This window comes from Oncorhynchus tshawytscha, linkage group LG11, assembly GCF_018296145.1.
Source record: "Oncorhynchus tshawytscha isolate Ot180627B linkage group LG11, Otsh_v2.0, whole genome shotgun sequence".
Lineage (NCBI taxonomy): Eukaryota > Metazoa > Chordata > Actinopteri > Salmoniformes > Salmonidae > Oncorhynchus > Oncorhynchus tshawytscha.
The window spans coordinates 44,017,854-44,045,152 of NC_056439.1; the positions used below are offsets into that span (position 1 = coordinate 44,017,854).

Below are 27,299 nucleotides of genomic sequence, written 5' to 3' on the forward strand. Positions count from 1 at the left end.
TTTCAGCGGCAGGTACTGGGAAACTAGTAAGGATCAGGGGAAAGATGAACGGATCAGAGTACAGAGAGATCCTTGATGAAAGCCTGCTCCAGAGGGCTCAGGACTTCAGATTGGGGCGAAGGTTCACCTTCCGACAGGGCAACAACCCTAAGCACACAACCAAGAGAACGCAGGAGTGGCTTTGGGAAACAAGTCTCTCAATGTCCTTAAGTGGCCCAGCCAAAGGCTGGACTTGAACCGGGTCTAACATGTCTGGAGAGAACTGAAAATAGCTTTGTAGTGATGCTCCCCATCCAACCTGACAGAGCTTGAGAGGATCTGCATAGAAGAATGGGAGAAACTCCCCAAATACAGGTGTGCCAGGCTTTTAGCGTCATGCCCAATAAGACTCGATGCTGTAATCGCTGCAAAAAAGGTGATCCAACAAAGTACTGAGTAAAAGGTCTGAATACTTACGTAAATGTGATATTTCCAGAGGGGTTTTAAACATAAATTTGCGGCATAAAAAAAACTGCTTTTGCTTTGCCATTATGGGGTATTGTGTGTAGATTGATGAGGGGGGAAAAAGTATTTATTCAATTTTAGAGTAAGGCTGTAACATAACGAAATGTGGAAAAGGTCAAGAGGTCTGAACTTTCCGACTGCACTGTACAGTGTGGTTACTTCAAGTTGTGTATTTACTGTATTTTATCATATTTGCTAAATATGCTGAATATGGTATAATTACTTTTGAACAGTAATTGCATGGCTTCAATATGGAAATATATTGTTAAAATGGCATGCACACTGATATATAGGCCTACTGTAAAATGTGTTATGTCTGAGCTATGGACAGGCCAAACATTTTCAATAAGCAAAATTAAATTCACTATTGATAAGACCTAAAAAGACAGTGAATAATTCTAATAAAACGAAACAAGGCTGTCTAAGTACAGTTACAGGCACCATAATTACTCCTTGTACGCATATAATATTAGGCGTAGACTATGTAGGATTTTACACACATTCAAACTTTGTTTATAGGAGCTGGAAAAAGAGCCAATATATAGAGACGGGGAACGTCCACTCATTGTTACTGCTTCCAGATAGACAGGTAAATTGACGAAGCTGGCGTAAGGGCTGGAAAAATGACAGTTTTTACACAATGAAATTGCAAACTAATGCGAATTTGACATTTGTGCCTCCTTAACGCCAGCCGAGAATAGAGTCTACAGTGTTCCTAGACAGATATTTCAAAGCAGAGGTCCTAGGAGGAAACAGCCCAGTGGTGCTGTATTGATACCATCCAAGAGTAACAGGGCTGGATTAATATTTCAACAGGCCCAGATGCAGCCGGGCCCCAGTCTTTTCTCACCATGAATAATGCAGCTGTATCTGAGGGGGGAGGGGAGGTAGCCTGGTGCCTTGAAAGCAGGTGGATTTTAAATGTTTTATTTCAACTTTATTTAACTAGGCAAGTCAGTTAAGAACAAATTCTTATTTACAATGATGGCCTACTGGGAAACAGTGGGTTTACTGCCTTGTTCTGGGGCAGAACAACATATTTTTACCTTGTCAGCTCTGGGATTCGATCCTTTCGTTTACTGGCCCAAAACTTTAACTACTAGGCTACCTGCCACCCCGGAAAGGGGGCTGGGCCATGTCATTTGGGCCCCAGACACTTCGCCTTTTCCTGGGGAGGTTGAGAATGGGGGTCGGGGGGTGTGAGTGGAGTGGCTGGTGTCTTTGGATCTGAAATGGAGTGGCTAAGGTCTATATGGAGAACCATTTTAAGGAGGCTGATCGTGAATAGATTATAGATGAGGATATGTTGTGGACTGGGGTGGGAAGTAAGCAGAAATGGTATCTGGACCTGACTTCAACAGGTCAACGCTTTGCTCTGAACCTGCTGCTAAAGCTCTAAGCCTGTTCAGGAGAGAAAAAACAGCAGGATACATTTTGAATAGTTTTCCAGTCCACCTTGTTAGATACCAGCCACGAGACTGGGTGCAGGATGAGGAGCACTACACCATAGCTGAACTTGTTCAGTTCAGAAGAACTATTCAACCACTTTGAGTAATTGAAGCCAAGTGGTGTTGTAGAGTGCTATGGTAATGAGAGTGAGCCAGGGTTCAGGGAGTACAGTCACTTCTAATAGCGTCTCTTTTGACCTCTAGACCTCCTTGTCTAAGAAAATAGCACACTTATACCATCCTGTAAATACTAATTCAGAAACAACTCCAACTTTCTTTGCACATTAACCTGGTTTGAGAAATGGCTGCATTGATTAAAACTGTGTATTTTTACTAAGAAGTAGCCTTGTCACAGTTTTGGCTTCTCAGTGCCCCGCTGTCTTTTCCCCCCAGGGTGCCTCTGAAGGTGGAACAGGCAAACAATGCCCGGGACGCCCTGGCCAAGGCCGTGTACAGCTGCCTCTTCGATCACGTGGTCAGGAGGGTCAACCAGTGCTTCCCCTTCAACACCTCCTCCAACTTCATTGGGGTGCTGGATATCGCTGGTTTTGGTAAGTATGTCGTTCTAGAGCAGTGAGTTTCTCTGTTTTTTTCCCCCTCTGTCTGTCTATCTAGCCATCTGACCATTCATTTATCTGGTAGGCTTTTGTTTCCTGCATGGCCTCACATAAACTATTATCTTTCTAAAAACTTTACTACCTGACTTAATTGGATATATACAGTACCAGTAACTGCCTGAAGAAGAGCATTCTTCATTCCAACACTGGACGTGGCAGATCATTTACACTTTCATGTTCCCCCCCCAGAGTATTTTGAGCACAACAGCTTTGAGCAGTTCTGCATCAACTACTGCAATGAGAAGCTGCAGCAGTTCTTCAACGAGCGCATACTTAAAGAGGTGAGTGATTGATGGAGACTTGTGGGGGGCGCGCAGGTGGGTTGCTAGGGCTCTTTAAGCTCTGGACTCCCACTGAAGACCCAGGAGGATGCGATCTCTCCACAGACACACACAGCCTGTGCGATCTCTCCACAGACACACACAGCCTGTGCGATCTCTCCACAGACACACACAGCCTGTGCGATCTCTCCACAGACACACACACAGCCTGTGCGATCTCTCCACAGACACACACACAGCCTGTGCGATCTCTCCATAGAAGAGTCACTCTACACGTTACATTCATTATAATGGTAATGTTTCTGTCTGTGGAGATGAGTGTTTCTCTTTTCTACTGGGGACTCCTGTTTTATTCATTGATTTGCAAAAGTCTCCAATTAACAATTGATCATTTTAAGGGATTTTCACAACGTTTGAACTAGATAAACAGAGATTTGTGTCCGTTGGCCTGAAATAATCCAGATATATAAAGAAATAAAAAGCAATTTTCAGTACTTGATTCAGTAAGTCATGAGTGTTGCTAGATCTACACTTAATCAAATGTTATTTGTCACATGCGCCGAATACAACCGGTGTAGATCTTACAGTGAAATGTTTACTTTTCCCTTAACCAACAATACACTCTCCCTATTACGAGGATGAAAAAAGATCTCAGCCAGCATCAGTGGTTAGGAGAAACATCTTCCTACTTCAGTGTTGGCTTGCCACTCTTTCTGCAGGAGCAAGAGCTGTATCAGAAGGAGGGACTGGGAGTCAGTGAAGTTCATTATGTCGACAACCAGGACTGTATAGGTGGGTGCCACTGCCAAACCATTTTCACCTTACTCCATAGAGACATTTTTTTGTTTACAAGCAGACGTCACATTTGAGTGATGCGCACTCTTTCTTGCGTCAAAAAACCATGTAGCAGAATAGCAATATGCAGATGTCGGGATGGGACCTTGACAAACTTAAGTGAGTGATGACCATGAAACGCAAGACGGATGACTATAGCTATGATCAGCGGGTATATTATTCTTCTGGTTTTATATAGCTCTATTTGGGATATTTTACCTTGCCTTGCTGGCTTGGTATTTGTATTTGTTATTGATCCCTATTATCTGTTGCCAAGGTAGCAGCTACTCTTCCTGCGGTCCAGCAGAATTACGACCGTTATATAATTCACAAGATTTAATTTTGGATCACATTTCATGACAGATTTAATTTCCGACGACATTTCACAACACATTGAGGTAGTTTGCTAGGTATTCCATCCTCCGAAGACATCTGCAATGTTGTAGACGATAAACATCTGATTACGTGTTTGTTAACTAGAACTGCATTTGAAGTTGGATGTTGTTGTATTGACTCCGTAAACACGCCCCTTTCTGGGTCAGAACTGCGCTCACAACTTCTCATGACAAAGCTGGCAGGGAAATGGGTCTATGTATTATTACACAGATCTTGTTGTGTATTTCTTCTGCAGTAAACTGTGAAGCCCATTGAGATGTCTATGCTATATTTCATTCTATGTTGGAGCTCTTACATAACCCCAAAATATGTATAATATTGCACTTACAATATATCTACATAGATTCCAGGATTTTTCCCAGAACTTGGTTCTCATACAATCTATCTCAACTCATCAGGGTGGGAAGTCTAACTCCCCAAGAGCAGCTTCTAAACTATTTGGCTGTTTTAATATATGAGACCGCACACTGACAGCAAGTCTTTAGGTGATGCATACTGTACATGTACTGTAAGCTTCAGGGTCAAACATAATGTAAGGACTGGCTTTAGAAGGAAAGAGATGGGATCTGTTTCTGGACTGGCTATAGAAGGAAAGAGATGGGATCTGTTTCTGGACTGGCTATAGAAGGAAAGAGATGGGATCTGTTTCTGGACTGGCTATAGAAGGAAAGCTATATGGGATCTGTTTCTGGACTGGCTATAGAAGGAAAGCTATATGGGATCTGTTTCTGGACTGGTTATAGAAGGAAATAGATGGGATCTGTTTCTGGACTGGTTATAGAAGGAAAGAGATGGGATCTGTTTCTGGACTGGTTATAGAAGGAAAGATATATGGGATCTGTTTCTGGACTGGTTATAGAAGGAAAGAGATGGGATCTGTTTCTGGACTGGTTATAGAAGGAAATATATATGGGATCTGTTTATGGACTGGCTATAGAAGGAAAGATATATGGATCTGTTTCTGGACTGGTTATAGAAGGAAATATATATGGGATCTGTTTATGGACTGGTTATAGAAGGAAAGAGATGGGATCTGTTTCTGGACTGGCTATAGAAGGAAAGATCTATGGGATCTGTTTCTGGACTGGTTATAGAAGGAAAGAGATGGGATCTGTTTCTGGACTGGTTATAGAAGGAAAGAGATGGGATCTGTTTCTGGACTGGCTATAGAAGGAAAGAGATGGGATCTGGGTCTGGCTAGGGGTGGCCTCTAAGAACCAAACAGAAGGAGAGGCAAGGAGAATTGTGAGTGTGCACATTGTAGAGATTGGAGTGGAAATCTCCAGCAGCAGGAGGAAATATAGAAATATGATTGACTTGAATCCCTGTATTTTTAACATGCTGGCCAAACCGCCCGCACATGTTGATTTTGTACCCCCACACCAGACACGATAAGGACACATATGTTGAAATATCAGAACAAACTCGGAACCAAATATATTAATTTGGGGACAGGTCGAAAGCATTAAACATTTATGGCAATTTAGCTAGCTAGCTTGCTGTTGCTAGATAATTTGTCCTGGGATGTAAACATTGGGTTGTTATTTTTACCTGAAATGCCCAGGGTACTCTACTCACTCGCACTTTCCAGAAACTGAGATTGGCTAAAACAGTTTGGGTTCATTCCCTACTGCTGTGGGCTTAACAATATAACTTATCCGGTGCTGGTGACTTGAGGGCACCACAACATGTGGCTCCTCATTAAACCAGGAAGAATCCATAGCTGAGGACTCTGAATGGAACCGGTCAGTGTAATGAGTGACTGTCAGTGTTCTTTGAACCCCCTGAATTGGGGAGAGAGACTCAGCCACGCTGCCTGTGTTTTCACAACCCCACCTCCAGTGAATGGGATAAAACGTCCCATTGGTGGCAAGGTGAACCATTTTAGATTTGTATATCAAACAGAGTTATGATTATTCAGCTGCCAGGTTAACGGGCAGCCATGAATAACGTTTATATGACTTGCAAATGACCTGCTTGGATGTCCATTTAAATATATCATCAATCTCCCCCCAATTTATGCACAGGTGCCTAATAATGCAAATGTATTGGTGTGCCTCTGTCAGATCCTATTCCAAACATCATGAACTGAATGAATAATTCACTGGGACGTATTATGATGAACATCTGGATAAACAAGGCAATGTGCCTCCAATTTCAACACCAGGCGGCTCAGGCCACACCGCACAGTGAAACCAGACATCTCAGACCACACCGCACAGTGAAACCAGACATCTCAGACCACACCGCACAGTGAAACCAGACATCTCAGACCACACCGCACAGTGAAACCAGACGGCTCAGACCACACCGCACAGTGAAACCAGACGGCTCAGACCACACCGCACAGTGAAACCAGACATCTCAGACCACACCGCACAGTGAAACCAGACGGCTCAGACCACACCGCACAGTGAAAGACAGACACAAAAGTTGTCCATGTTCCCGGGGAAAGGGAACATTGATTCACCGACCGCTCCTCTCTGGAATAGGATAGAATATAACTTTATTGTGCACATCAGGTGGACATTTTGCATATGGCTTCACACAGTGACATTGACAAACTTTTAAAAACGCTGATGGCATTACAACATTAGGAGCGCAGGACTTTTACATTTAATTTCCCTCTTTAGGATCAATAAAGAACTTTCTTATCTCAATAATTGGACTTGAACTGAACATGCTGCTGACTGCATCCATAATAATGCATCTTATTTATTCCCATAGACCTGGTGGAAGCCAAGCTTGTGGGCATCCTGGACATTCTGGATGAAGAGAACCGCCTACCACTGCCCAGCGACCAACACTTTGCAGAGGCCATCCACAGCAAGCACAAAGACCACTTCAGACTGACGGTGAGAGCTTTGGGTAGAAGTTGCCTGCAGGCACGTATCTGGGATCAGTTTACCCATCCTGGATCCTAACTTGAATCGTTTATATTGAAAAATGCTAAACTGACCTTGGTTCAGCTTTTAGTCAACTGATACTGCCTTGTCTAACCAGATCTTCATGCCTAGGGGTCAGAATGGTTTTATAATAGGCGTTCTGCTACTTTTTCTATGTGAAACACGAGAACTATTGTGAACCAGCAGCCCCATTCCCTTAGGGAACTTTTGTTCCTTTTTCTATACATTTTTAACAGGTGTAAAAATCCTGTTTGAAATGCTGCATTGGTATCAATTCAGACCAAAGGATTAGACTGGGTCGGCTGCAGATGTTTTTAGGTGATATTAATCATCCCTTTCATATTGAGAAGAATATTCTCTCAGTTGTTTATGGATGTATAATATTAATCATAATGCCATACCACCAGAGCTAGGTGAGTATCCTTTTATAAATAGTATCCACGCACAATGTAAAATCATACTGTTAGCGCTGGTCATGCAAATTGATGAGGGTCTTATAGACATGTACACACACACCAACACACCCACACACACCTACACACACATTCACATTCACACCAACACGTACACACACACATACACACATGCACACACACACACGTACACGCACACACAACGCACGTACACACACAAACCCACTAACACACATACACACACATACAGACACACCAACACATACATACACACACACCAACACACATACACGCCAACACTAACCCACTTACACACATTCACACACACACCAACACAAATTCACACACACACACATTCACACACACACATTCATAAACACACACACACTGACGCGCACACACCGATGTGCACACCGACGCCCGCACACACACACACTGACGCGCACACCGACATAGAGACACACACACACCGACACAGCAAAACATATATACACACACCAACACATTATGTAAAGAGGGTATAATATATTATGTTGCTGCTGTCTCTTCAGGTTCCGAGGAAGTCCAAGCTGGCTGTCCACAGGAACGTCAGAGATGATGAAGGATTCATCGTCAGACACTTTGCCGGAGCAGTGTGCTACGAGACGGTAACCGTCACGCACGTCGATGGTTACATGTCGATTTGCTCTTGGATGATTGGTTCATAACACTATGTCAACCTGTACTCCGTTAAATCTCAAACGTGGTGTAACCATTAAAAGAAAAGAAGAAAAAAAAAAGTTTTATAAATGTTTTCATTACAATATACAGCTGCTGCTGGTAATAGTCTTCTCAGCTTGTTAGCAGTAGCGCACATGGCAATGTCTGTTAATGAAATGTTTTGTGTATGCGTGTGTGTGTGTGTGTCTGCAGACCCAGTTTGTAGAGAAGAATAATGATGCTCTCCATATGTCCTTGGAGAGCCTGGTGTGTGAGTCCAAGGATAAGTTTGTGAGGGAGCTTTTTGAGAACTCCAACAACAGCAAGGACTACAAACAAAAGGCTGGCAAACTCAGCTTTATCAGTGTGGGCAACAAATTCAAGGTGAGGAAAGAGACTGTAGCAGCATTTGGTTCTGAGATGTCACTTTGATTTGAAAATGAATTCTTCTAGTTCAAGTTAATTTGTGTAAGTGTTTTTTCGGGTCGTCCAAGTCCAAACACTGAAAATACATTTTCGGGATGGAAAAACTTTTAGTGTAAAAACTTTCAGTGTATTTTTTAAGAATATAATCTTTGAGAACTAAAAATCACCAAAATAAAAGACAGTGAGGGAGAATTGAAAATTAATAAAAACAATGAATTTATCAGTATAGGTTTTATGTTTGAGCAAAAGAACACAGCATTAGCCAGAATAATTGAATCGCAGGAAATGTGCTTTAAAACTGCAACATTTTCTCTCAGCAGCATGGCAAAAGTTGTAGAACTGCAGGAAATGTGCTTTTAAACTGCAAGCATTTCTCTCAGCTCCAAGGAGAAATTGTAGATTTGCAGGAAATTTGCCAAGATAGGGGCCTCTAAAGTTGTCTCAAATTCAGACGGGCCCTGCCGGGCCCCAAGTCCCTTTTTGATCCAGAATAAGACCCTGGTGTTTAGTTTGTAGTCTAATCATTTTCCCTATTGCTTATTTCAGATGTTTTCTGACACAATGTTAGAGAAAACTGTGTACAATTTCCTACTTTTACCTTTTGAACTTCTAACCCCTTTCCTCAACCCTGCCGTTCTCCTTGCCACTCTTCTTCCATTCCTCCTTTCCTGTAGGCCTCTTCCAGTCTCCCACCTCTTTTCCTGAGAAATCCTTCCTTTGTGGAAAAAGTTGGATAAAGTCAGCTAGAAAAAGGGTATGATAAAGTTAGAAAGCAGCACAGGGCTAGAAGTAAGTCACGAAGAAGCATAGCATCAGCCAGGGACAGAAGGTAACTTGTCTCAAATCAAATTTTATTTGTCACATACACATGGTTAGCAGATGTTAATGCGAGTGTAGAGAAATGCTTGTGCTTCTAGTTCCGACAATGCAGTAATAACCAACGAGTAATCTAACCTAACAATTTCACAACAACTACCTTATACACAACTACCTTATACAAGTGTAAAGGAATGAAGAATATGTACATAAAGATATACAGTGGGGCAAAAAAAGTATTTAGTCAGCCACCAATTGTGCAAGTTCTCCAACTTAAAAAGATGAGAGAGGCCTGTAATTTTAATCATAGGTACACTTCAACTATGACAGACAAAATTAGAAAATACTTATTTTCCACCATAATTTGCAAATAAATTCATAAAAAATCCTACAATGTGATTTTCTGGATTTTTTTCCTTCTCATTTTGTCTGTCATAGTTGAAGTGTACCTATGATGTAAATTACAGGCCTCTCTCATCTTTTTAAGTGGGAGAACTTGCACAATTGGTGGCTGACTAAATACTTTTTTGCCCCACTCTATGAATGAGTGATGGTACAGAACTGCGTAGGCAAGATGCAGTAGATGGTATCGAGTACAGTATATACATATGAGATGAGTAATGTAGGGTATGTAAACATATAAAAGTGGCATTGTTTAAAGTGGCTAGTGATACATGTATTGCATAAAGATGACAAGATGCAGTAGATGGTATAGAGTACAGTATATACATATGAGATGAGTAATGTAGGGTATGTGAACATTATATTAAGTGGTATTGTTTAAAGTGGCTAGTGATAAATTGATTACATCAATTTTTCCATTATTAAAGTGGCTGGAGTTGAGTCAATATGTTGGCAGCAGCCACTCAATGTTAGTGGTGGCTGTTTAACATTCTGACGGCCTTGAGATAGAAGCTGTTTTTCAGTCTCTCGGTCCCTGCTTTGATGCACCTGTACTGACCTCGCCTTCTGGATGATAGCGGGGTGAACAGGCAGTCATCCTTGATGATCTTTATGGCCTTCCTGTGACATCGGGTGGTGTAGGTGTCCTGGAGGGCAGGTAGTTTGCCCTTGGTGATGCGTTGTGCAGACCTCACTACCCTCTGGAGAGCCTTACGGTTATGGGCGGAGCAGTTGCCGTACCAGGCGGTGATACAGCCCGACAGGATGCTCTCGATTTTGCATCTGTAAAAGTTTGAGTGCTTTTGGTGACAAGCCAAATTTCTTCAGCCTCCTGAGGTTGAAGAGGCGCTGCTGCGCCTTCTTCACCAAGCTGTCTGTGTGGGTGGACCAATTCAGTTTGTCCATGATGTGTACGCCGAGGAACTTAAAACTTACTACCCTCTCCACTACTGTCCCGTCGATGTGGATAGGGGGGGTACTCCCTCTGATGTTTCCTGAAGTCTACGATCATCTCCTTTGTTTTGTTGACGTTGAGTGTGAGGTTATTTTCCTGACACCACACCCCGAGGGCCCTCACCTCCTCCCTGTAGGCCGTCTTGTTGGTAATCAAGCCTACCACTGTAGTGTCGTCTGCAAACTTGATGATTTGAGTTGGAGGCGTGCATGGCCACGCAGTCGTGGGTGAACAGGGAGTACAGGAGAGGGCTCAGAACGCACCCTTGTGGGGCCCCAGTTTTGAGGATCAGCGGTGTGGAGATGTTACCTACCCTCACCACCTGGGGGGGGCCCGTCAGGAAGTCCAGTACCCAGTTGCACAGGGCGGGGTCGAGACCCAGGGTCTCAAGCTTGATGACGAGTTTGGAGGGTACTATGGTGTTAAATGCTGAGCTGTAGTCGATGAATGGGTGTCAGGTAGGGTGGACGTGATATGGTCCTTGACTAGTCTCGCAAAGCACTTCATGATGACGGGAAGTGAGTGCTACGGGGCAGTAGTCGTTTAGCTCAGTTACCTTAGCTTTCTTGGGAACAGGAACAATGGTGGCCCTCTTGAAGCATGTGAGAACAGCAGACTGGGATAAGGATTCATTGAATATGTCCGTAAACACACCAGCCAGCTGGTCTGCGCATGCTCTGACGACGCGGCTGGGGATGCCGTCTTGGTCTGCAGCCTTGCGAGCGTTAACACGTTTATCTTTCACTCACGTCGACTGCAGTGAAGGAGAGCCCGCAGGTTTTGGTAGCAGGCCATGTCAGTGGCACTGTATTGTCCTCAAAGCGAGCAAAGAAGTTGTTTTGTCTGTCTGGGAGCAAGACATCCTGGTCCGCGACGGGGCTGGTTTTCTTTTTGTAATCCGTGATTGACTGTAGTCCCTGCCACATACTCTACTTTGTCTCTATACTGACGCTTAGCTTGTTTGATTGCCTTGCGGAGGGAATAGCTACACTGTTTTCAGTCATGTTTCCGGTAACCTTGCCCTGGTTAAAAGCAGTGGTTCGCGCTTTCAGTTTCGCGTGAATGCTGCCATTAGTCCACGGTTTCAAGTTTGGGAATGTTTTAATAGTTGCTGTGGGCACGACATCCCCGATGCACTTGCTAATAAACTCGCTCACCGAATCAGCATATTCGTCAATGTTGGTGTTTGACGCAATGCAGAACATTTCCCAATCCACGTGATCGAAGCAATTTTGAAGCGTGGAATCAGATTGGTCGGACCAGCGTTGAACAGACCTGAGTGCGGGAGCTTCCTGTTTTAGTTTCTGTTATAGGCAGGGAGCAACAAAATGGAGTCGTGGTCAGCTTTTCTGAAAGGAGGGCGGGGGGGGGCTTATATGTGTCACGGAAGTTAGAATAACAATGATCCAGGGTTTTACCAGCCCTGGTAGCACAATCGATATGCTGATAGAATTTAGGGAGTCTTGTTTTCAGATTAGCCTTGTTAAAATCTCCAGCTACATTGAATGCAGCCTCAGGATATGTGGTTTCATGTTTACATAGAGTCAAATAGAAGTTTGTTCATGACCATCGATGTATGCGGCTGTGATTTTTATCGAATAGAATTCTCTTGGTAGATAATGCGTTTGACATTTGATTGTGAGGAATTCTAAGTCAGGTGAACAGAAGGACTTGAGTTCTTGTATGTTGTTATGATCACACCACGTCTCGTTAATCACAAGGCATACCCCCCCGCCCCTCTTCTTACCAGAAAGATGCTTGTTTCTGTTGGCGCGATACGTGAAGAAACCAGGTGGCTGTACCGACTCCGATAGCGTGTCTCGAGTGAGCCATGTTTCCGTGAAGCAAAGAACGTTAGTCTCTTATGTCTCTCTGGAATGCTACCCTTGCTCGGATTTCATCAATCTTGTTGTCAAGAGACTTGACATTGGCGAGTAGTATGCTCAGGAGCGGTGCGCGATGTGCCCGTCTCCGGAGCCTGATCAGAAGACCGCTTCGTCTGCCCCTTTTACAACACTGTTGTTTTGGTTCGCCGGCTGGGATCCGATCCATTTTCCTGGGTGGTGGGCAAAACACAGGATCCGCTTCGGGAAAGTCGTATTCCTGGTCGTAATGATGGTTGACGTTGCTCTTATATCCAGTAGTTCCTCCCGACTGTATGTAATAAAACCTAAGATTACCTGGGGTACCTATGTTAGAAATAACACGTAAACAAAACAAAATACGGCATAGTTTCCTAGGAACGCGAAGCGAGGCGGCCATCTCTGTCATTGTTGATTGTTTCGATAACCCAATACTGCATCAGTAGATGCGCACACACAGCACCCATTCCTGTTTTCCTATCATACTCCTCCACCACCTGTCTTCCTGTATGGTCTGTTTGTGTGTGGGGATGCTTGAGTTGACGCTTTTATTAATAATTCATCACATAAGACATGAAAAAATTACCTAAGTGTAGCATTGTAGAGAAAAAAGCAAGGCGGATCTATTCAGTTTGATTACAAACAGATATGCTTTTATTAATAAAACATCAAATAACATTGGAAAAGTTAGGCAATGTGAGGCAATCTATTGCAATGCAATGCTGTGAGGAAGGGAACATAGGTAAGTTTTATTTTTTTATTTTAATATGTTTTAAAATATTAATCTCTACTATCACCAGTGAAACATTGCCAAGTTGGGTCTTACATAGTTATTCTCTTGTGTTGCATAAAAGTATCTACATAGCACAGTTTCAGTAAATGTTTTATATAATTTGCGAAAACATTCAATTTAGTTGAAGTGGCTTCTGCAGAATCCTCATGCATGGATCTTTTTTGTCTTTCTGTATGCTGTTATCCCTCACCTGTCTTACTTTCTATTGGGTATGTCAGCATTATAACTAATGTTCTTTTCAGTTTTAAATGTGCAACGTCAAATATATGACCAATTTGTTTGTAAGTGCTCCTAAGGACCTTGTTGTGCAGTGTGGTGGGACTCAGACTAAGTATTAAACACGCTTCTTTTTCTGCCTGCCTTCACAGACCCAGTTGAATGTACTTCTGGAGAAGCTTCGCAGCACTGTGAGTATCTGTGTCGCCATATCTGATGTCCTCTCTCTCACACTGGTAGTCATCAACTGGCCTCAGATGGCATCTGATAGATATGTTTTACCTGTCTTTCAAAGGGCTCCAGCTTCATTCGCTGTGTGAAACCCAACTTGAAGATGGTGAGCCACCAGTTTGAAGGAGCCCAGATTCTGTCTCAGCTGCAGTGTTCAGGTATTGGCTAGGAGAGGAAGAACATACTCGCAGAACTATTATTAACATATTCACGGGGGGAAAAAAGTTTATAATGCAGTAGTTCATTATAAAGATTACTACGGATACACACACGTACACAAACACCATTCTCTCCCCTTTCCTCACCAGGCATGGTGTCAGTGCTGGACTTGATGCAGGGAGGCTTCCCCTCCCGAGCTCCCTTCCATGAGCTCTACAACATGTACAAACAGTACATGCCTGACAAGCTCACACGACTGGACCCCAGGCTCTTCTGCAAGGTGGGTGGCTCCCCCAAGATCAGCATTCCATTTCATATAAACCTTGTATTATTCAGATGTTTATACTTTTAGAAGACTTTGACTGGGGTTTTTTGTTCTTGTTCCTCTGCAGGCTTTGTTCAAAGCGCTGGGGCTGAATGAGAATGACTACAAGTTTGGTTTGACCAGAGTGTTCTTCCGCCCTGGGAAGGTAAGCACTGCTTTCAGCTCTCTTTTTAATGTGCATGAATGTCATACGGGCCAAATGACCTAGAGTAATTCTCTTGATGTCCTGCTTCGTGGTCAGTTTGCGGAGTTCGACCAGATCATGAAGTCGGACCCGGACCACCTGGCAGAGCTGGTGAAGAAGGTCAACCAGTGGCTGGTCGTCAGCCGTTGGAAGAAGGTCCAGTGGTGCTCCCTTTCTGTCATCAAATGTACGTCAACACCCCTGACTTATACTCACACTGAGCTGGACAATGTACTTTCGAACAATAGCCCTCCTCCTAGTTAACAATAATAATGGATTTAGTTGTTAGTGACCGATACAATGAAAAGATTGACACGTTGCACCCTCATGCTATAGGTTGAGCTAAATTGCAGTGTTATGTGTTAGGTTGCGCTAATTTGTAGCATCATGCTTTAGGTTGAGCTAATTTGTAGCATCATGCTTTAGGTTGAGCTAATTTGTAGCATCATGCTTTAGGTTCAGAAAATTTGTAGCATCATGCTTTAGGTTAAGCTAATTCGTAGCGTCATGCTTTAGGTTGAGCTAATTTGTAGCATCATGCTTTAGGTCGAGCTAATTTGTAGCATCATGCTTTAGGTTCAGAAAATTTGTAGCATCATGCTTTAGGTTAAGCTAATTCGTAGCGTCATGCTTTAGGTTGAGCTAATTTGTAGCATCATGCTTTAGGTCCAGCTAATTTGTAGCATCATGCTTTAGGTTGAGCTAATTTGTAGCGTCATGCTTTAGGTTGAGCTAATTTGCAGCATCAGTCCCTACATGGGCTTTAAAATGGTGGAAAAGACCAAACTAACTTCTCAAACAAAACAGCCAATATAATGAAAAGGGTTCAAATGATTTCTGCTGAGTCAGGAGTTGTTAAACTTTTCATAACTTTACATAATTTTGCCTCTACTTCTTCACAGGGCAAGAGGTTGAGACATAGTTTTTTCCCCTCCATTTAGTCGAACACTGATTACCACACTCCGTTAGCTGTATTCTACTACCATAGTTCTTATGTTTCACATTTCTATTGCTCGAAGCAATCTTTCACACTAAAAGCAGTTCCTTGGACGATTACCCTCCGTGCCAAGTTATATTGATTTTCCCTCCCATTTAACAAAGTGCAGCACCGGCAGTGCTTATTAGGGTAAAGTATCAAATCAATGATATCACGTTGTAAGTAATAACTGTAGACTGCCTCGGCCCACCAGTTACCTGCTTTTTTCACCGTCAGGATATCCCATATCTGAGGATATATGCATTGTGATGGCTGGCTGCTCTTCCATTTTATTTCCCCCCCCAAAAAATTCAAATTTAATAACCCTATTAAGAGTTGTGTGTGGCTTTATCTCTGTGTGAATTGGCCCAATATCAAGTCAAATCAAATTTTATTGGTCACATACACATGGTTAGCAGATGTTAATGTGAGTGTAGCAAAATGCTTGTGCTTCTAGTTCCGACAATACAGTAGTATCTATCAAGTAATCTAACGAATTCACAACTACCATATACACCCAAATGTAAAGGGATGAATAATAATATGTACATATAAATATATGGATGAGTGATGGCCATGCGGCATAGGCAAGATGCAGTAGATGGTATAGAACAGTATATACATATGAGATGAGTAATGTAGGATATGTTGACAATACTACATTGACTAGATTTGACAATTTATCCCCCCCAGTGAAGGAGAAGATGAAGTATCGTGCCTCTGCCCTTGTTAAGATTCAGAAGACCGTCCGCATGTGGCTCTGTAAGAAGAAACATAAGCCACGGTGGGTGTACACACACACACACACGCCTGCGCGCACACACATTATCTTTGTTTAAAAGTGCTTCACACTCTGTGCCTTTTGATGGCTTCTCCACATTCTGCAGTTAGAAGTTCAAATCAATCTAGAGAGCTCAGCCGTGACTCGTGGCCGGCTCTGTCACCGTATTGCATTTGGAAAATATATATTGCTTTGGTGAATGCATCCATCCGGGTGATGGCTTTTTGAATTGTTTTGTTATCATGATATTCTGACTGTATGTACGTGTGTATGTGCACGTGCGAGCGTGCTCACACTAACGTGTGTGTGCGCGTGGGCTCATACGGCCACAGCGTCGACGGCATGGTGAAGGTGCGTAACCTGAAGATGCGTATGGAACGCTTCAACGAGGTGGTGGGTGCTCTGAAGGAGGGCAAGCAGGAGATGGCCCAGCAGGTCCAGGAGCTGGGGGCCTCCATCGACACCTTCATGGCCAATATCAAGGTGAGGAGGGCTCTCCTAGGCACAGATCTTTGATCAGCTTCCCCTGCCCCATTCCTTACCTTAAAGGTTCCAATGCAGCTGTTTTTATCTCAATATCAAATAATTTCTGACTAACAATTAAACACATTACTGTGATTTAGTTTTCAATTAAAATGGTCAAAAATAGCTTCTTAGCAACATTCTAGGACTGTCTGGGAGTTGTCTGAGTGAGGATAACTGAAAACTAGCTGTTATTGGCAGAGAGGCTTTTCTTCTTGGTTTGTAACTAATTTACTGCCTGGTAAGGCCAAAACAGGCTGAAATGTCAGACGGTCTTTTCAAACAACTCTTATACTGAAAGGGCATTAGCATAATTTTCACAATTTCACAGTATTATTTCAACCTCGGTGTGTGTAAATACATATAAAGCACAGGAAAATCATGTTTTTGGACTGTACTAGGACTTTAGCCATTAGTGGAAGAAATATAAAATGGACCCAGCGTCTATGGCAGAACGATTTTTTTCTTGAGTGGATGGTCAGGGAGCCGGAACATAATTACTAATAATTTGTATACCGCAAATTGACCACAAGAAGCCCAAAGAGATATTTGCCTAAAACATAATTTCAAACCTTGCTTAATTTGTATACACATATCACTCTATTATGCGTGGGAATACTTTTGCAACAGATTTCCGAAATTAAAATAACTTGGAGCTGATTTGCTTGTGTTTTTACAAACTTTTATGTCGAAAAGTAAAAATTGAAATTGCTCAGAAAACTTGGGGGTCAAATAAAATCACCCATGGGCCAAATTCAGCCCGTGGGCCTCCAGTTTAGGAACACTGGTCTAGGGCCATCTTCATCCTACACCAAGGAGGCCAGGGTGACTCCGGGTGCGTTCATAAATTCGCTCTCGGAATAACTGATGAATTTACGAACGCTCAACACCCCGTTGAATATGACCGGTGTCAGTAAACCTTGGCAAAAAAAACGTAATTAAATTGTTGCCAGCAGCACAGTTACAGTCACCAATGCTCTGGATAACATGAGAACAGCCTAACCAGCTCTGCTAGGGTAAGAAAAATATCCAGAGTGAGGTGTTCTCTCATTTATGTCTGGAAGTAGCTATCAAGCTATCTAACTTTAGCCAGTTCGCTTGGGTGCTTGATTGCCGTTGTTAGGTCAGAACGCTCGGTTCAACCCTACTCTTTGGCCAGATCGTCCAGTGTGGCTCTGAACACTCCGAGAGCGAAACGCTCTGAAATTCCAAACGGACAATCTGACAGCGCTCTTAATTTACGAGAGTGAATTTACGAACACACCCTAATATGTCTTAACTTTCTAATCTAATCCCGCTGATCTCATCACATCTCTCTCTAATCTCATTTCATCTCCCTGTCATCTTGTCAGGGAGCCATTTCCTGGGGTTGTTTTGATCCATAATCCTTTAAAATGGCTAAATATGGTAATGGTTCTCCCCTCTATTCTTCTGCTATAAACATCAGTCGGTTTATGGTAAGGGATTTGTATTTATTATGGATCCCCATTAGCAGCTACTCTTCCTGGGGTCCGACAAAACTAAGGCAGTTATACAATTTTAAAAACATTACAATACATTCATAACCGATTTCACATCACTCTATAAGTGTGTGCCCTCAGGCCCCTACTCCACTACCACATATCTACAGCACAAAATCCATGTGTACGTGTTTGTGTGTGTGTGTGTGTGTGTGGTGCTTATGTTATCGTGTGTGTGTTTTGTGCTGCTTTACAGTCCCTGCTGTTTCATTTCTCAAATGAGTTGCCAAACTTTACATCATTTTGGCTGTATTTCTTCAGGGAAAGAGGTTGAGAAATACTGTGTTTTTCCTGTCCATTTAATCGAACACTCCCCTCTCTCCCTCTGCTAGAAACATCAGTCTCCACTCGGGAGACTAGATGACTGGCATCCCAGCAGAACATTTTCCACATCAGCAAATGTTTCTAGTCTCCTCTTTTTGTCTCCCTCGCTCCCTAGTTCAGTCACCTCTGTGCGTCTGCCCGACCCTGCGCTCCTCTGTTAGCCCATTGGCATCTGCTGTGTTCACCAGCTAATGATGCTATTCCTAGCCCTTTATGACGCACCTAGCGTAGCATCGCTAAGGGCCTAGTGTAGCATCGCTAAGGGCCTAGTGTAGCATCGCTAAGGGCCTAGCGTAGCATCGCTAGCCGAATTATACAATAGTCATAAACAATAGCTGTCAGTCAGCTTGTCATTTCCCCCTGTGGTGTCTGTCTGAACCACGTCAGGGAAATCAATCCACCCTATACCCCCCACTGATAGACAGGGTGTGACACCGAGGTGACCAGGGCAGCAGTGGTAGCAGGTGGCGGTGGGGCTCTGAGTCGATGTCTCTCTGGTTAGCTTATTGAATAGATCTGGAGGGTGTCACAACCCTAAACAGACAAGGGGATTTCTGCCAGGCCCACTGCGGAGGGCTGCCCCTCTCACTTCCTGGAATCGGACAGTTTTAATTACACCACTTGTATAGGAAACAAGGATTAAATGAGAAAAAATTTAATTAAATGAGATTCTGGGATATTGGGAATTGGATGTTACTTTTGGCATAGTCTTTTCAGTGTATGGGGAATATCTCAAATGTCTGTGTTAGTCGGTGCGCTCCTGTGTCTGCAGCAGTGCTAATGGGGACGGTAGTAGCACATATTGGGAATCATAACCAATGATTAACAAGGTTTAGTCTATGAAGGCATATGTTGTCTACATTGTATTCAGACCCCTTGACATTTTCAACATTTTGTTACTAAACAGCCTTATTCTAAAATAGATTATATTGTTTTTTCCCCTCATCAATCTACACGCAATACCCGATAATGACAAGGCAAAAACAGTTTTTTAGACATGTAAAAAATAAATTAAAAACTTATCACATTTACATAAGTATTCAGACCCTTTACTCAGTACTTTGTTAAAAACTTCTTATGGCTGGGGGGCATTATTGAGTAGCTTGGATGAATAAGGTGCCCAGAGTAAACTGCCTGCTCCTCAGTCCCAGTTGCAAATATATGCTTATTATTTGGATAGAAAACACTCTGAAGTTTCTAAAACTGTTTGAATGATGTCTGTGAGTATAACAGAACTCATATGGCAGGCAAAAACCTGAGAAAAAATCCAACCAGGAAGTGGGAAAGCTGAGGTTGGTCGATTTTCAACTCCGCCCCTATTGAAGTTACAGTGGGATATTGGTCATGTTGCCCTTCCTAAGGCTTCCACTAGATTTCAACCATCTTTAGAAATGTGTTTGATGCTTCTACTATGAAGGGGGGCTGAATGAGAGGGGAATGAGTCAGGTCTGGCAGCAGTCACGCGCTGGTCACGCGCATTTCACATGAAAGGTATCTCCCGTTCCTTTGCTTTTCTGAAGACAAAGAAATTCTCCGGTTGGAATATTATTGAAGATTTATGTTAAAAACATCCTAAAGATTGATTCCATACATCGTTTGACAAGTGTCTATGGACTGTAACGGTACCTTTTGACATTTCGTCTGCAACTAGTGAACGCGCTTTGAGTTTTGATTTGTTTACCAAACGCGCTAACAAAAGTAGCTATTTGGACATAAATGATGGACATTATCAAACAAATCAAACATTTATTGTGGAACTGGGATTCCTGGGAGTGCATTCTGATTAAGTTATTTCTGACTTCTGTTGACTCCAACATGGCGTGTATTTGTTCTCTGAGCGCCGTACTCAGATTATTGCATGGTTTGCTTTTTCCGTAAAGCTTTTTTGAAATCTGACACAGCGGTTGCATTAAGGAGAAGTGTATCTAAAGTTCCATGCATAACACTTGTATTTTCATCAACACTTATAATGAGTATTTCTGTAAATTGATGTGGCTCTCTGCAAAATCACCGGATGTTTTTGGAACTACTAAACATAATGCGGCAATGTATACTGAGATTTTTTGACATAAATATGAACTTTATCAAACAAAACATTCATGTATTGTGTAACATGAAGTCCTATGAGTGTCATCTGATGAAGATCATCAAAGGTTAGTGATTAATATTATCTCTATTTCTGATTTTTGTGACTCCTCTCTTTGGCTGGAAAAATGGCTGTGTTTTTCTGTGGCTTGGCTCTGACCTAACATAATTGTTTGTGGTGTTTTCACTGTAAAGCCTATTTGAAATCGGACACTGTGATGGGATTAACAACAAGATTACCTTTAAAATGGTATAAGATACTTATATGTTTGAGGAATGTTAATTATGAGATTTCTGTTGTTTTGAATTTGGCGCCCTGCACTTTCACTGGCTGTTGTCGTATCGATCCCGTTAACGGGATTTCAGCCCTAAGAAGTTTTAAAGCACATTTGGCAGTGATTACAGCCTTACAGTCTTCTTGGGTATGACACTATAAGCTTGGCACGTGTGTTTGGGGAGTTTCTCCCATTTATTCTCTGCAGATTCTCTCAAGATTTGTCCGGTTGGATGGGGAGCATCACTGCATAGCTATTTTCAGGACTCTCCAGAAATGTTAGATCGGGTACAAGTCTGGGCTCTGGCCGAGCCACTCAAGGACATTCAGAGACTTGTCCCAAAGCCACTCCAGCGTTGTCTTGGCTGTTTGCTTAGGGTCGTTGTCCTGTTGGAAGATGAACCTTCGCCCCAGTCTGAGGTTCTAGCCAAAGAGTTCAATCTTGGTTTCATCAGACCAGAGAATCTTGTTTCACATGCTCTGAAAGTCCTTTAGGTGCCTTTTTGCAAACTCCAAGTGAGCTGTAATGTGCCTTTTACTGAGGAGTAGCTTCCGTCTGGCCACTCTACCATAAAGGCCTGATTGGTGGAGTGCTGTCTCACAGAGGAATTCTGAAGCTCTTTCAGAGTGACCATCATGGTGGTTCCATACTTCTTTCATTTAAGAATGATGGAGGCCACTGTGTTGTTGGGGACCTTTAATGCTGCAGAAATGTTTTGGTACCCTTCCCCAGATCTGTGCCTTGACACAATTCTGTCCCGGACCTCTACGGACAATTCCTTCGACCTCGTGGCCTGGTTTTTGCTCTGATATGCACTGTCAACTGTGGGACCTTATATAGACAGGTGTGTGCCTTTTCCAAATCATGTCCAATCAATTGAATTTACCATGGGTGGACCCCAATCAAGTTGTAGAAACATCTCAAGGATGATCAATGGAAACATGATGTACCTGAGCTCAATTTCGAGTGTCATAGCAAAGGGTCTGAATACTTATGTAAATAAAGTACTTCTGTTTTATTTTTAATACATTTGCAAACATTTCGAGGAAACCTGTTTTCACTTTGTCATTGTGGGGTATGGTGTGTAGATTGATGAGGAACATTTTTTATTTAATCCATTTGAGAATAAGGCTGTAACGTAACAAAATGTGGAATAAGTAAACTGGTCTGAATACTTTCCAAATGCACTGTATATGTTTATAATACTGACCATGACATGCTGTATGACAGACAGGTCCAAATAATTCTGTTTTAGCCTATTGTTTTTTGGGGGAATAGGCCTAGGACACCACTCCTATGACCTTTGACCTATGCCCCCTCCTTTAGGCCACAGTGATGACCAGGAAGGAGATTGACCAGGAGTACCAGGGGCTGGTGAAGAGCTTGGAGCAGCTGCTCTCCTCCATGCAGAAGAAGAAGCAGGAGGAAGACGAGATGGAGAGGTTGCGGCGCATCGAAGAGGAGATGGAAAGAGAGAGGAAGAGGAGGGAGGAGGACGACCAGCAACGGCAGCAGGAGGAGAACGACAGAAAGAAGTAAGGGTGGGATCGGAACATAAATGGGCTAGCACTAGGGTGGGCTATTTCGGTAGTGGAGGGCTTTTGGATCTAGTGTGTTAGTGCTGGGCCGGAATAAAAGCCTGCACAAGTGCACCAAAGCAGCCCTTCATATTTTGGTTGAAGTCATTGGCATGATGACCTCTCAATTTTAAAGAAACCCCCAACAGGATATGTCCAGAGTTGATGCTCAGAGACTGAGCTTATACATGGTTCATGGTTTGATCATGTCATTGAGAACATTGATCAGGTAGAGGCATGTCCATCTGTGATCTAAAGTAACATGGCGCTTTGCCATATAAGAGCATTAACCACCTCTGTCGTCCCTGCCCCCTCTCATTAGGAAATCAGAGATGGAGCATAAGAGGAAGCAGGAGGAGGAGGAGAGGAAGAGGAGGGAGGAAGAAAAGAAGATTATGCAGGTTTGTGACCCCAATGAAGTGACCTTGTTGTGGAAAAGGAGAGCTTTGTTACCCTTCTCCTACAAGACACTCCAACACTGCTCACTCCCATCACATATTGACCCTTTTGCCTGATAGTAGCCTGTAGTCTCTTGCTATGGAGCAGCCTGTCGTCTCTTACTATGGAGCAGCCTGTCGTCTCTTACTATGGAGCAGCCTGTCGTCTCTTACTATGGAGCGGCATGTAGTCTCTTACTATGGAGCAGCCTGTAGTCTCTTACTATGGAGCGGCATGTAGTCTCTTGCTATGGAGCAGCCTGTCGTCTCTTGCTATGGAGTCGTCTCTTACCATGGAGCAGCCTGTCGTCTCTTGCTATGGAGTCGTCTCTTACCATGGAGCAGCCTGTCGTCTCTTGCTATGGAGCAGCCTGTAGTCTCTTGCTATGGAGTCGTCTCTTACCATGGAGCAGCCTGTAGTCTCTTGCTATGGAGCAGCCTGTAGTCTCTTGCTATGGACTAGTCTCTTGCTATGGAGTAGTCTCTTATCATGGAGCAGCCTGTAGGCTCTTGCTATGGAGTAGTCTCTTACTATGGAGCAGCCTGTAGTCTCTTGCTATGGAGTAGTCTCTTTCTATGGAGTAGTCTCTTGCTATGGAGCAGCCTGTAGTCTCTTACTATGGAGCAGCATGTAGTCTCTTGCTATGGAGTAGTCTATGGAGTAGTCTCTTACTATGGAGTAGTCTATGGAGTAGTCTCTTACTATGGAGCAGCCTGTAGTCTCTTACTATGGAGCAGCCTGTCGTCTCTTGCTATGGAGCAGCCTGTAGTCTCTTGCTATGGAGTAGTCTCTTTCTATGGAGTAGTCTCTTGCTATGGAGCAGCCTGTAGTCTCTTACTATGGAGCAGCATGTAGTCTGTTACTATGGAGCAGCATGTAGTCTCTTGCTATGGAGTAGTCTATGGAGTAGTCTCTTACTATGGAGTAGTCTATGGAGTAGTCTCTTACTATGGAGCAGCCTGTAGTCTCTTGCTATGGAGCAGCCTGTAGTCTCTTGCTATGGAGCAGCCTGTCGTCTCTTGCTATGGAGCAGCCTGTCGTCTCTTGCTATGGAGCAGCCTGTCGTCTCTTACTATGGAGCAGCCTCTAGTCTCTTACTATGGAGCAGCCTGTAGTCTCTTGCTATGGAGCCTAGTCTCTTACTATGGAGAAGCCTGTAGTCTCTTACTATGGAGCAGCCTGTAGTCTCTTACTATGGAGCAGCCTGTAGTCTCTTGCTATGGAGTAGTCTCTTACTATGGAGAAGCCTGTAGTCTCTTACTATGGAGCAGCCTGTAGTCTCTTACTATGGAGCAGCCTGTAGTCTCTTACTATGGAGCAGCCTGTAGTCTCTTACTATGGAGCAGCCTGTAGTCTCTCACTATGGAGAAGCCTGTAGTCTCTTACTATGGAGCAGCATGTAGTCTCTTGCTATGGAGCAGCCTCTAGTCTCTTACTATGGAGCAGCCTGTAGTCTCTTGCTATGGAGTAGTCTCTTACTATGGAGAAGCCTGTAGTCTCTTACTATGGAGCAGCCTGTAGTCTCTTACTATGGAGCAGCATGTAGTCTCTTACTATGGAGCAGCCTGTAGTCTCTTGCTATGGAGTAGTCTCTTACTATGGAGCAGCCTGTAGTCTCTTGCTATGGAGTAGTCTCTTACTATGGAGCAGCCTGTAGTCTCTTACTATGGAGTAGTCTCTTACTATGGAGCAGCCTGTAGTCTCTTACTTTGGAGCAGCCTGTAGTCTCTTACTTTGGAGCAGCCTGTAGTCTGTTACTATGGAGCAGCCTGTCGTCTCTTACTATGGAGCAGCCTGTCGTCTCTTACTATGGAGCAGCCTGTCGTCTCTTACTATGGAGCAGCCTGTCGTCTCTTACTATGGAGCAGCCTGTCGTCTCTTACTATGGAGCAGCCTGTCGTCTCTTACTATGGAGCAGCCTGTCGTCTCTCCTTTCCTACCCTGTATTCCCCCTTATCTTCTCCTACCCTGTATTCCCCCTTATCCTCTCCTACCCTGTATTCCCCCTGTATCCTCTCCCCCTATCCCTGTGTATTCCCCCTCCTGTCCTCTCCTACCCTGTATTCCCCCTCCTGTCCTCTCCTACCCTGTATTCCCCCTCCTGTCCTCTCCTACCCTGTATTCCCCCTCCTGTCCTCTCCTACCCTGTATTCCCCCCTCCTGTCCTCTCCTACCCTGTATTTCCCCTCCTGTCCTCTCCTACCCTGTATTCCCCCTTATCCTCTCCTACCCTGTATTCCCCCTCCTGTCCTCTCCTACCCTGTATTCCCATTCTCTACTTTTCTCTTCCTTCCTACCTTCATCCCCCTTTTCTTCTGTCTTGTATTGCCATATGCTGTTCCCTCTTTCTCTCCTCCTCTGCCCTCTATTCCCAGCCTCGGGCCCCCTTTTCCCCCTCCTTTCTTCCCTTTTCCTCTCATTCTTCTTCTGTTCTCAACTCTCCATCTCCATCAATCCTCTTCCTTCCTCATTTATCACATTTTTCCACAAGTACATACAGTAGCCGGCCACCCCTGGGCCGGTGGTTCAACATTTTTTGCAGAATGGGGTGTATTTTGTTGGCCTCTGGTACATTCTAATGGCTTGACTCCATCTGAAATACACAGTGAAATGATTGAATACTTTATCAAGTTTACCTCATAGATTGGAAACAATAGTTGTGGTATTGTGTAGAAAGACATTACTTTAATATTTATATTACTGAATATGTTTAAATTCAGTGTATTTTTAGATGTTTTGGATCTTGTCTAGGCCTATTGTTAGGTTATATTACTTGTTAGATATTACGGTTAAATGTTAAAAAGGTTTAATGTTCTCTTACTTAGAAAAATTTTCCTGATCAAATCAAATGTATTTGTCACATACACATGGTTAGCAGATGTTAATGCGAGTGTAGCGAAATGCTTGTGGTTCTAGTTCTGACCATTGAGATTAAAGTCTTTACAGTTTTACTTTAAGATATGTATTGCCACCGATGTTTGTTCTCTGAATTATGTATTTTATTAATAACCTTTTAAGGATCGTACCCCCCTTTTTTCAAATTTTTGCCTAAAATGACATACCCAAATCTAACTGCCTGTAGCAAGGATATGCATATTCTTGACACCATTTGAAAGGAAACACTTTGAAGTTTGTGGGAATGTGAAATTGATGTATGAGAATTTGACACATTAGATCTGGTAAAAGATGATACAAAGAAAAAAACTTGCATTTTTTTTTTTTTTTTAACTATCTTTGAAACGCATGAGAAATGCCATCATGTATTATTCCAGCCCAGGCACAATTTATATTTTGGCCACTAGATGGCAGCAGAGTATGTACAAAGTTTATACAGATTCAATGAACCATTGCATTTCTGTACAAAATGTTGTATCAAACAATAGCATGGTATTCTTTCATTGTAATAGCTACTGTAAATTTGACAGTACAGTTAGATTAACAAGAATTTAGACATCTGATATGGGCAGAAAGCTTATGTCCTGGGAATTGTTTTTGTTGCTTACAACCTCATGCTAATCACATTAGCCTACGTTAGCTCAACCGTCCCGTGGGGGGGACACCAATCCCATGTTAAAACATTGTGTTTCCCTCTCAATCACACTTTTTTAATAGGAAAACCACTACATTTGATTTTCTAAGTTAACAACAATGTTTAAACCACATCAGGAGACCACTTTTGACATCTGGGGGAAAAAAATGTATTTTTGGTGGACACAAAGTACCGGAGGATGGCTGGGCAGTGGGCCGAAGGGGGGCTAGGCCCCCCATCCGGAAGTTAGAGAATGCGTTTTTCAAAAACCTGAAACAACTTTTTCAGAGCCATAATCATTATGCTGTATTTTCCTTTTTTTAAATAAACTAAATGTGCTTCTATGCATCTCTGTAAAATCTGGGTAAAAGATTGAAAGGAATGTGAGTGTTATTAACTGCTTTTCTAAAGTCTACCAACCTTGCCAGCAGGCATACCAACTACAGTGGGGCAAAAAAAAGTATTTAGTCAGCCACCAATTGTGCAAGTTCTCCCACTTAAAAAGATGTGAGAGGCCTGTAATTTTCATCATAGGTACACTTCAACTATGACAGACAAAATTAGAAAAAAAATCCTGAAAATCACATTGTAGGATTTTTAATGAATTTATTTGCAAATTATGGTGGAAAATAAGTATTTGGTCAATAAATTCTTGTTTATAATGGCAGCCAAACCCGGACGATGCTTGGCCAATTGTGCGCCGCCCTATGGGACTCCCAATCACGGCCAGTTGGGATACAGCCTGGATTCGAACCAGGGTGTCTCGTGACGCCTCTAGCATTGAGATGCAGTGCCTTAGACTGCT

At 43.0% G+C, this 27,299-nt stretch overlaps 1 protein-coding gene across 3 annotated transcripts in view; it reads left to right on the plus strand.

Moving 5' to 3' along the window:
* LOC112262033 (unconventional myosin-VI) overlaps positions 1-27,299 on the plus strand; it is a 101,561-nt gene that overhangs the window by 54,631 nt on the left and 19,631 nt on the right. For all 3 annotated transcript variants that reach the window (XM_042330154.1, XM_042330152.1, XM_042330155.1), the window contains exons 13-27: positions 2,346-2,503; positions 2,759-2,850; positions 3,570-3,642; positions 6,808-6,935; positions 7,951-8,046; positions 8,312-8,482; positions 13,721-13,759; positions 13,864-13,957; positions 14,108-14,238; positions 14,351-14,428; positions 14,525-14,654; positions 16,137-16,227; positions 16,557-16,707; positions 22,277-22,485; positions 22,850-22,928. In XM_042330154.1, coding sequence (XP_042186088.1) covers positions 2,346-2,503; positions 2,759-2,850; positions 3,570-3,642; positions 6,808-6,935; positions 7,951-8,046; positions 8,312-8,482; positions 13,721-13,759; positions 13,864-13,957; positions 14,108-14,238; positions 14,351-14,428; positions 14,525-14,654; positions 16,137-16,227; positions 16,557-16,707; positions 22,277-22,485; positions 22,850-22,928 — 1,720 coding nt within the window. The remainder of the gene's footprint in view (positions 1-2,345; positions 2,504-2,758; positions 2,851-3,569; positions 3,643-6,807; positions 6,936-7,950; positions 8,047-8,311; positions 8,483-13,720; positions 13,760-13,863; positions 13,958-14,107; positions 14,239-14,350; positions 14,429-14,524; positions 14,655-16,136; positions 16,228-16,556; positions 16,708-22,276; positions 22,486-22,849; positions 22,929-27,299) is intronic.